We start from the raw sequence: 11,036 nt of genomic DNA, 5'->3' as shown, positions 1-11,036 counted from the left end.
CTGAATTACTTTTTAAGTTATCTTTTAAGCAAATCTGCCAAACATCCACTGGTTTCAATTTCTCAAATGTAAATATTTGCTGGTTTTCTTATTGCACTATAATAGTAAATTGACTATCTTTGGTTTTTGGCTGTTGGTCGGACAAAGTAAGCAATTTTATTAAGTCAGCTCGGGATTTGCAGTGATGGGATTTTTCCTGTGTTTTCTGATATTTTATAGACAAAATGAATAATAGATTAATTGCCAACGTAATGAGTATAGTTCATTTATTGATAATGAAAATATTTTTTAGCTACAGCCCTAAATGAAAGGAATGTGTATTTGTTCATCAATAGCCCATTGGAACTAAGGCCAAAATCAACAACACAATGGTTGAAACAAGCTGAAAATTCTGTAGCTGTTAGGTGTCAAGATGAGAGGAGAAAGGCCTCGTTGTGTGGTTAAAGATGTTTTACAGCAAAGCCTCACTCCTCCACTGCCCTCCAGTCTCAGATGGACTGGCGGTTGTACTCGTGAGGAGGATGCATCCCGTCGTAGTGAAACTCCCTCCACTGCTCGGTGCTCTCTCTGGTCTTCTCGTTTTGTTCTGGGAAGATTATGAGAATTTTAGTGGATGAATGAGCTGGTTGAGTGAATGAACTCATCCCTCTCATCAGATATACCATCATGCTCCTCTTCAGCATAGCTCTCAAACTCGTTCCTCTTCTCCTCGTGAAACTCTCTCTTTCGTTCATCTGCAGCCAGAATCTGCTTCTGCTCAGCTGCAAGCACAGAGGAGGAGGATGAATTAACTGTGAGTGTAAAATGATAAACATCCCAGATTCAGTAGTATATTGTCATATGAGGCAGCACATTAGACACAAACTGTAGGCCTACATAAAAGAGCTGTTGAACAAAGTAACTGACTTTAAACAACTTTAAAATACCACACCATGAGTTGAGTTAGCCTGAGTGTCCCTTTAATAGTCCCATCCATAAAAATATGGATTTCTTTTTCATTTTTATTATTTAATTATTTTGCTTTTCCTTTGAACACTAATAACAAATATTTTAATTGTTATTGATTCATTGCATGAGCAAGATGGTTGAGCAAATTTTTAAATATTTATTACAAAGTAATCAGACTTATTTGGAGGATATTTATTTATGTATGACGTTCACTAAATAAAGCTAAAATAAAACCTATGAAAACCCTAAGCAAGCTTTTCAACAGCTAACTTCCTGGATGGAAGCCACTTGAGATCTGTTTCTGAAAACCGCAGTGCACCCTGGGGATTTGTGTAGGCCTAACATACTTCAATCGACTCACTCAGCTTGCATTAAAGCTTTAGTGCGTACATTTTTTATATTAATGAACGTCCGTTACATTCAAGCCATTGCCAAATGAGTTGCTACAAAGCTAATTAAGACTATCAGCTCCAGACAACTCTCTCTGTATTTCTCAGTATGGCTATGTTCAGAAGATTGTGGCGTTCAGTGATTTTCCCGCGCAGAAACTCAAGTGAAGATAATTGCCTCTTCTGAAGAGTCCATCATGTTTTTTTAATCCTCTGTGTCCTCCTTGGCTACTAGCAACTGTGTGGAGGAGGGGGGGTCACAGAAGGCTTGTATCATGTGGACACGCCGACAGTTTTGTTGTCATTACTTAGAATTCCTCATGGGGGCGGCAGAAACTACGCACTATAGCTTTAAGTACAACAAAATATCACAACTCATATGCTCTGCCAAAGAGAAGACCATTAATATATTAGTATAGACACACACACACACACACACACACACACACACACACACAATGACTGTTGAACATTACAAAACTACAGTGACGGAAACAGGTCTAATGAGTAATGTCTCACCCTTTTTACTCGATCCAGAAATATTTATGTGGGTAGAAAGGAACAATTAAAGGATAGCGTCACATTTTTCACACATAGGGTCACATTTTCTTTGTACAAAACTCGCAAGCATATATGTACATTAGAGTCATTGGTTTAGCAGAAGCTAATATGAGACTTCAGCAGTCTGTTAGACAAATCGAGTGGGTATTTTCCAGCATTACAGTCTCTTGGGATGGGTTCCATTTTGGATTCGGTTCGAAGTTGGTACTAAGATAGATATAGAGAAGTGACCTGCTTGTGACCTCTGACCAGCGGGATTGGACATTAAAGTACTCGCTTGTCATGTTAGTGTCAGTGAAACTCACACACTGACTGCAGTTACATTAGAAAGAGCCATTAGCTGAGATAAGAAAGGTTTGGGATAGCCATGCTAGCCTTTCCAAAGTCAGGTCACAACCTTTGACCCCTTAACAGAATTCCCATCACACGTCTGCACGTGCAGTGGGAGCTGAAACTCATGCTGGGAATTCAAGTCACTTGGTTTTATATTACAGAGTTTAATGTTTATAAGATCAACAAGGTAGGGGGCCAGACAAAGAATGATTCAAAAACCCTATGATTCAACAAGGAAAAGGTAGAGTTACCCTGCCCAGAGGAAGCCTGGGGCCCCCGTCTGGAGCCAGGCCCAGATGGAGGGCTCTTCAGGGAGCACCTGGTGGCCGGGTTTGCCACAGAGCCCAGCTGGGCACAGCCCGAAGAAGCAACGTTGCACCTCTCCATCCCACCTGTGGGAGGAACCGCTGGGGTCGGGTGCGCTGCCACACGAGTGGCAGTGAAGGTCAGGAGCCTCGATGGACCAGACCCAAGCAGCAGAGGCTGGCTCTGGGGACGTGGAATGTCACCTCTCTGTGGGGGAAGGAGCCGGAACTTGTGTGGGAGGTGGAGCGCTACCAATTAGATCTGGTGGGGCTTACATGCATTGCATGGGGCTCCAGTGGGGGACTCCATAGTTCTGCTGGGGGACTTCAACGCGCACGTGGGCAATGATGGAGACACATGGAGAGGCATGATTGGGAGGAACGGCCTCCCTAATCTAAACCTGAGTGGTTGTTCGTTGTTGGACTTCTGTGCTAGTCATGGATTGTCTATAATGAACACCATGTTTGAACATAGCGATGCTCATAAGTGTACTTGGTACCAGAGCACCCTAGGCCGAAGGTCAAGTGATCAATTTTATAATTGTATCATCTGATCTGAGGCCATATGTTTTGGACACTTGGTCCAAAACAACATTTGGTGAAGAGAGGGATGGAGCTGTCAACCGATCATCATCTGGTGGTGAGTTGGGTCAGGGGGTGGGGGAACACTCTGGACAGACCTGGTAAGCCCAAATGGGTAGTGTAGGTAAATTGGGAGCGTCTGGAGGAGGCCCCTGTCTGACAGACTTTCAACTCATACCTCTGGCGGAGCTTTTCGTGTATCCCTGTGGAGGCTGGGGGCATTGAACCCGAGTGGACAATGTTCAAAGTTTCCATTGCTGAAGCTGCGGCAGGGAGCTGTGGTCTTAGTGTCTTAGGTGCCTCAAGGGGCGGTAACCCACGAACACCCTGGTAGACACCGGTGGTCAGGGAAGCTGTCCGACTGAAGAAGGAGTCGTTCCGGAATATGTTATCCCAGAGGACTCTGGAGGCAGTTGCAGGGTACCGAAGGGCCCAAAGGGCTGCAGACTCTGCCGTGAAAGAGGCAAAGCAATGGGTGTGGGAGAAGTTCGGAGAAGACACAAACCGTTTGCCACCTCAGGAGGGGGAAGCAGGGAACCATCCAAACTGTGTACAGTAAGGATGGGATGCTGTTGACCTCAACTGAGGAGGTAATAGGGCGGTGGAAGGAGAACTTTGAGGAACTCCTAAATACAACTAATACAAAGGGGGGGATTGTCGTCAATTTCCCTGGTGAAAGTTGATGAGGTAGTCAAACAACTCCACAGTGGCAAAGTCCCGGGGATTGATGAGATCCATCCAGAAATGCTGAAAGCTCTGGGTGTGGAGGGGCTGTCTTGGACACACCTCTTCAACATTGCGTGGAAGTTTGGGACAGTGCCTAAGGAGTGGCACACCGGGGTGGTGGTTCCCCTGTTCAAAAAGAGGTACCTGAGGGTGTGTGCCAATTAGAGGGGTATCACACTTCTCAGCCTCCCTGGTAAAGTCTGCTCCAAGGTGCTGGAAAGGAGAGTTCGGCCGATAGTCGAACCTCAGGTTGAAGAGGAACAATGCGGATTCTGTCCTGGCCGTGGACCAACAGACCAGCTCTTGACCCTGGAGGGAGTCTGGGAGTATGCCCATCTAGTCTACATGTGTTTTGTGGATCTGGAGAAGGCATATGACTGGGTCCGCCGGGAGATACTGTGGGAGGTGCTGTGGGAGTATGGGGTGAGGGGGTCCCTACTCAGGGCCATCCAATCTCTGTATGACCAAAGCGAGCGCTGTGTCTGGGATCTCTGCAGTAAGTCTGACTTGTTTCAGGTGAGGTTAGGCATAGTCAGGGTGGGGAGGGGTTGCAGTTCGGTGGGCTGGGAATGTCATCGCTGCTCTTTGCAGATGATATGGTCCTGATGGCATCATCGGCCTGTGACCTTCAGCACTCACTGGATCGGTTCGCAACCGAGTGTGAAGCAGCTGGGATGAGGATCAGCTCCTCTAAATCTGAGGCCATGGTTCACAGCAGGAAATCGATGGAGTGCATACTCCATGTAGGGAATGAGTCCTTACCCGAAGTGAAGGAGTTCAAATACCTTGGGATCTTGTTCGCGAATGCGGGGACAATGGAGCGGGAGATTGGTCGGAGAATTGGCGCAGTGGGGGCGGTATTACATTCAATTTATCCCACGAAAAGAGAGCTGAGCCAAAAGGCAAAGCTCTTGATCTACTGAGCCGCTGCTCCTTTTGCGTCGAAAGGAGCCAGTTGAGATGGTTTGGGCATCTGGTAAGGATGCCCCCTGGGCCTCTCCCTAGGGAGGAGTTCCAGGCACGCCCAGCTGGGAGGAGGCCTCGGGGAAGACCTAGAACTAGGTGGAGGGATTATATCTCCAACTTGGCCTGGGAACGCCTCGGGATACCCTAGTCAGAGCTGGTTAATGTGGCTCAGGAAAGGGAAGTTTGGGGTCCCCTGCTGGAGCTGCTGCCCTCGCGACCCAACCCCGGATAAGCGGATGAAGATGGATGGATGGAAGATCAATAGATGAACTGTAGTTCAGTATTCGTGACTTGAGGGCAACTACCTACTTTTTTTGGTTTGCTATCTCTTTGTGCACAGCAGGGTTAATCATACGTCATTTTCTACACCTGACACACCACTGCAGACCTGCTTCTTATGGCTCACCAACTCCCACAAATAGTCAAACAGCCGCATTCGTTAAGAGGCTGCTGTCTACGTTTGATGTCAGTACTTTGCTTCAAATTCACTTTATCCACCTACTGAAACATGTAATATATTTATCAAATACCTATGCGAATTTCATCTGCCTGCAAGCGAGATGTTGTGCTTTTATGTCGTTATGCAGCAGGAGAGGCTCTTCAGAGTGAGCACAGTTTATTCGTCTCACTTTTTTAACTTGTTTTTTCTCTGACCCCTTTCTGCCTGTGTGTCGCCACATTCCACATTCAACTCCCAACCGCTCACCCACTCACTCACTCACTGTAAGTCCATCTCAGTCTTTTCACTTTGTTTATGGCTTTGTGTTCACTTTATCACTGATTTTAACTGCACTGTGTCTTGTTGTGACACACACACACACACACACACACACACACACACACACACACACACACACACACACACACGGCATGTTACATTACACAACTCCAATTCAGAGCAGCGGTCTCAGTGTGTGCTCTCACCTTCCTGTTGGCAGAACAGTGCTGTTAAATCACTCGAGAATGTCAAACATGGTACAGTATGTGAATTTTCACAACACTTGTAAGGAGAATATTCACTGATTTACTCATGACGTGCATGTGTGCGTGTGCATGTGCATGTGCATGTGCGTGTGCTTGTGCGTGTGCTTGTGTGTGTGAGCTCCATGCTGCCCTGTGGCTCCTGCTGCAGCCTCCAGCCGAGGAGGCTGAACTGCTGTGTGACCAGACAGGTCTGAGGTGGTCTCTGGTCAGGCCAGGTTCACTAAACAGTTAACAGCAGCTGGCTGTCAGCCTAAAAAACATTCAGGCTGTCATTAACATGTTTGGTCACTGTCCATTCAAACTGTGCCAAAACTTTCTTAAAACATAATAAGGAAATGTGTCAGTGTGGTTATACTGTAAAATGTCAACTTTTTCCATTACAACACAGGGCCTGTTTATGCTCCTGGGGACAAAAAGAGGTATTGTTATTTCATGAGTATTCAGATGCTTAACACTTTTTTTTTTACCTTGTTCATATGATCAGTGCTTTGTTTTGTTGATGTTGAGCATATTAGCATCTTTTTTTCTATCCCAGTGATGTCTGATGTCTGATGTTTTTGTGTAGGTCTATACTTTTTCAAGGGCTTTTTGTGCAAGACAATTTATTTTAAAAGTAAATGTCAAAATTACTGTACATTTTTTGTTTTGTTTATTTAGGATCCTCATTAGCTCCTGCATTGTGTTTTTTTTGCATATGTTTAATTTAAATCAAAACAAACTTTTTTCCGATTCAAATGTAATATTGTTAATGCTAAAGCAACAGTCAGCCTTATCCTGTCTTGTTTTGAGAGAATAACAATAATTTGGATTTATCACAGCTCTTTAGCAGAATTTGTTTCATGTTTTAAGAGGTAACAATTGCGAGAACGTTTTTGCACACCATAAAGTTTTAAAAACAGGTATCTAGGATCACAAACTCTTGACTTTGAGGAAATCAAAAAATCCCACACAGTGTTGATTACCTTTTAAATAATAATCTATCACTAATAATAAAGTGAGTACAAGTGATCAGCAGTGTGCAGGATTTTCTTTGGTTTCTATTTGTTTCAAGAAAAATAAACATTGAATGCTGACATCATTTCTTAGTACAGATGGTTTTGTAATGAATTGTTAATAATATTATCACCAATTTGGATGCAACATAATGATTTCTATTGTGGCGTAACAATGAAGAAATTAGTGTGAGTGTACCTCTGCTGCCAAAATATCCTGTATAATAAGACACAGATGCCAACAATTACGATACACACATAATAACAACAACAACAACAACAACAACAACAAATGCGCTTCACCTCGGCTGATCTCAGGTCAAACTGCCACAAACCAACCCAAAGTGAACTCACCGTTAATCTCATCCTGAGACTTTGAGGCCCGTCTGCTGCGTCTTCTGAAGAAGTTTGATGCATCTGCCTCCTTCATGAAGATATTCTTCAGCTGATCTGCAGTAGGGAGCAAGAGGAGGTTCAGCTCACAACATAAAGGGATAAAGAGAGGGGATGTAGAAGAGATGCGGCTGATGTAGCTCCTCACCTTGTGGATCTTTAGCTCTACCTGTGCTGTTGGGCACAGCTGCAGTGTCTGCCTCTGGAGACACTGGGTCAGAGGACAAAACATGAAAGCTCTAAATTAAAACACAGAATTTAGGCTCCCATGCTTACCCCTGCATGAAATACATACAACAAAAACAGCTATCATCAGGTTAATTATCCTGCATTAGACTCACAGGAAAGTGCCAGAAGCACAGCGAGGAGACCCAGGAGGGTTGCATACGTCCAAGACATCTTCAGCTCTGTGTCTGAATTTGTTGAGAGATATGAGTAATGTGGAGGAGGCAGAGGTTATGCAAGAAGTGGGGTGGGAGCCTGGAGGAATATTGACTGCTTGTCAGAGGAAAGGGAGGCACTGAAGGTGAAGATCTGGTAAGAGGCTGAATCCAACAAACAGCAGAGAGGGTTTCCAAGTTACAGGAAGGTGCTGAGGACTTCATTTTGACTTGATAAACTTATTGTGTTCCACATCTTTGTCTTTTTAAGTAGCATAGGCCTGTGAGAGACTTTTTATTTAGTCAAAGAAGGGAACACATATAGGCCAAAGGACACTAAAGGCTGACTATGCACCACTTGCCTGTAGAAAATTGATGATAGACAACAAAAACATATCTGGGGGAAAAAGTGACTGAAAACAAACTGAGGCCCAGAGCTGTAGCCTGGAGCCTAGAGGTTTTTCTTGCCAAATGTCTATGTCAGATGCAGCTGAAAGAGGCCCCTCAACAAGACCAGTCTCTCTGCTTCTTGCATAAAGTACTGCCGGAAAGTATGCAGCCTTCTGTTTGCTAGAGTTTTTTCCCCCACCTAAATTCTGGCTGTGCCCAAGAAAAGACTGAATGTTTAAATTGTTTGGTGGGGAAATCCAAGGTGGAGGGATTGTTGCTCAGGGAAGTGAGAGGAAATTGGAGGGAGGGTTTCAGAAAATGGGTTGTAAGTTTGTTCAGGTAAGTGAAAGGCATGTGGGAGGAAGGAAAATCATACTTGAAGTGAATTAGGACATTACATATCAAAAGAGTCTGAGAGTTTTGTATTTAGGGAAAAAGCTACATGGTTGTTTGTTTTTGTCCTGTTTTGTTTGTCTGTTTGTAAGTTAGCAGGTTATTAAATTTGGTGGGACGTTAAAGTGATTTTGAGTATCTGTCATCCAAAACTTCTAATCAGGCATTATGCAGAATGGCCCATTTCAGAATAATGTATCTTATAATATTTTGCATTAATATGTACATCATATTAATGTTGCAGCTGGTAAAGGTGGAGCAAATTTTTTTTGTATGTTATCTGAAACATATAATAATAAATGTATTTGTTGATTTATGTTTTATATTATTAATCTGAATCTTTAAAGCAACTCAAGTTTTACACTCTTCAGTCTACACTCCTCTACTACTGCCACTGAGTCGTTCTTGCCTTTCATTAGTGACTCAGGTTTGTGGATGTGTATTTGTTTGAGTGCAGCATTTCCTCCATTAGGGGCCGCTGTGGGTTCGCAGTGACAGTCTCCCTGCTGTTTCTAGCACCAACAGTTAGGTGGCGCTGTTTCCCCGCTGACATTTTGAAGACACGGCTGTGTGGTGGTGGTGGTGGTGGCAGGCAGGCAGGCAGCGTCAGCAGGCAGAGGACAGGACACATTCAGAGCAACCAGTATCACCATCGTCTCTCGCACTGCCATGGTCGAAAACCCAACAACAGCGCTTCCTGTTTTCTATTGGGAGTGAAACTTTAAAGCCTTAAAAAACAAACCATGCTGCTGGAAGCTATAACCCCGCGGACATAAGCGACATTGAAGACCAGAAAGTAGCTACCACCACACTGAAACCAGAAGAAGAAGCAGTCGTTTTTTTCACGCTCGGAGGGAAAGACGGCATCCGGCCTGAGAAGAAGCTCCGAGGTCGGGGACTCCGGTCGGAGCAACGTTCATCGTTTCTGGTGAGAGTCGCTCACGTTTTCGCTGTAGTTTCTGTGAATTTTACAGCGGCTTAACCACCGGTTAGAGTCGCCGTGGCACAAGAAACATTCACACCGCCCTGCGTTGACACTAAACGGGTTTTACAATGTTTACTTCACAGCCCTCGGTGTGAATGCAGTCGTTTGTTGTGTAAGCTATTCAGTTTGTACCCTTCACCTGTGAATGGCATTTAACTAAAACAAACAAGTTTAGCTACATGCAGCATACATGAATGACAAAATAAGTTCAGTGTGGCTAATGCTTAATCATGTCTGCCCTCACGATTAAACATTAGTGTCAGCTTTGTTGTTAAATATAGAGCAACACAAACAGTCGGCTGGTTAGTTGCCACTAAATTGTATGAGGTTTGGTGGTAGAGGGAGGGCTTTGCAGGCTGCTATGCGTGTATTGTCTTGCATAGTTGCCACCAAAACATTTACTGACCCACATTTCAGAGATGTCCTATCTTTCTGGTCCATTTTTTTTTTCTCAAACTACTTGGAAGCACCGTGCAAACTGTACCAACCTCTGATCTCACGCACACAGTCGGTATTAACAGCCTAACCTTGTCAGTTGTTTGTGGAGAAGGCCAGGAGCAACAGACAGTAGCCTGCATGGGAAACAGTTTCTAGGAATCTCACCCTCAAGAGACCGCTTTCAATGAATTCCTGTACGTATGTCTTCTTCCTATAGGGCGTTAACCTGTATGGTAGTGAACTGTATGTGTGTGGGTGAGAGAGAGATGGATGTGAAGTTAACAGGATGTCCAAAAGGAAGACCTCATTGTTGTGCGGGGGGGAGAGAGAGATGACCATGGCAAACTCATGAGGAAGTTCATCTGGTGTGAAAAGACCCAGTAGCCTATGTGGTTACATATTTATTGCCACATTTATTGTTCTCATGTTGTAACAGCCTTATTGGAAGTGACTCAGAGCAATTATAATGTTAGTTATTCTTTGCATGCAACTCTTTATTTGTGTAGAATATAAACTGTACTGTTATAACAACTTTTGTGAGTATTTAATTATGCTCAGAAACTAAAATTTGGAAAACAAAAATCTCAGTAACATAAGGGCTGCAATTAATGATTACATTATCAATTAATTTGCTGATTCTTTTCCTGATTAATTAATTGATTGTCAAGTATATGAAACAGAATCTGAATTTTCTTATCCCAGGTTGACATCCTCCAGTTTCTTGTTTTGTCTGATCAACAGTCCAAAATCCAAAATATTCCGTTGACTATCACAAAGGACTAAGACAACTAGCAAATGTTCACATTTGAGAAGTTAGAACCTGCACACTTTTGGCACTTTTACTTAAAATATTGTACTTAAAGGTGCTGTAGGTAGGATTGTGAAGATCCAGGACTTGGCCAAAAAATCTGAACATCGACAACTTCTCAGTCCTTCCCCCCCCTTTCTGCTAAAGCCTAAAACGGTCTCCTAAGCCCCTCCCCCCACAAGGGAGAATGAATGTGTGTGCATGAGCAGTGATTGACACGCAGTCAGACCACCCCTGCCCCCCTGGCCCTGATTGGTGCATCTGAACAGGGAGCGGTGGATTTTTCCAAATCGCACTACAGGTTGTAGGTGGTGCCAGAGGAGCTGGATTTTTTTATTTTTTTATTACCTGCTTCATGTAGTTCTACTGGAACATAGTCAGTTTCAGCAAATATGACAGAAAGTTAGTTTTCTAAGTCTTACCTACTGCACCTTTTAAACAATAATCAAAACTGTTTCTGACA

The 11,036-nt window shown here is 43.9% G+C and overlaps 2 protein-coding genes across 2 annotated transcripts in view; one reads left to right on the top strand and one right to left on the bottom strand.

The window, feature by feature from the left end:
- Positions 1 to 249: 249 nt before the first annotated feature.
- Positions 250 to 10,040, bottom strand: ucmab (upper zone of growth plate and cartilage matrix associated b). Its single transcript, XM_078257322.1, has 6 exons — positions 9,931 to 10,040; positions 7,521 to 7,724; positions 7,328 to 7,390; positions 7,141 to 7,236; positions 663 to 761; positions 250 to 586 (listed from the first exon to the last, which is right to left on the bottom strand). Exons 2-6 carry the CDS (start codon positions 7,576 to 7,578, stop codon positions 489 to 491), a joined length of 414 nt encoding a protein of 137 aa, XP_078113448.1. The 5' UTR covers positions 7,579 to 7,724; positions 9,931 to 10,040; the 3' UTR covers positions 250 to 488.
- LOC144522326 (cyclin-dependent kinase 17-like) overlaps positions 8,922 to 11,036 on the top strand; it is a 32,492-nt gene continuing 30,377 nt past the window's right edge. Inside the window, exon 1 of the mRNA XM_078257318.1 lies at positions 8,922 to 9,270. The gene's annotated coding sequence lies outside the window, so the exon portion shown is untranslated. The remainder of the gene's footprint in view (positions 9,271 to 11,036) is intronic.

The sequence above is a fragment of the Sander vitreus genome, chromosome 8 (genome assembly GCF_031162955.1).
Source record: "Sander vitreus isolate 19-12246 chromosome 8, sanVit1, whole genome shotgun sequence".
NCBI lineage: Eukaryota > Metazoa > Chordata > Actinopteri > Perciformes > Percidae > Sander > Sander vitreus.
Note: the sequence above shows the minus strand (reverse complement) of the source record. Positions and strands in the feature narration are given on the sequence as shown.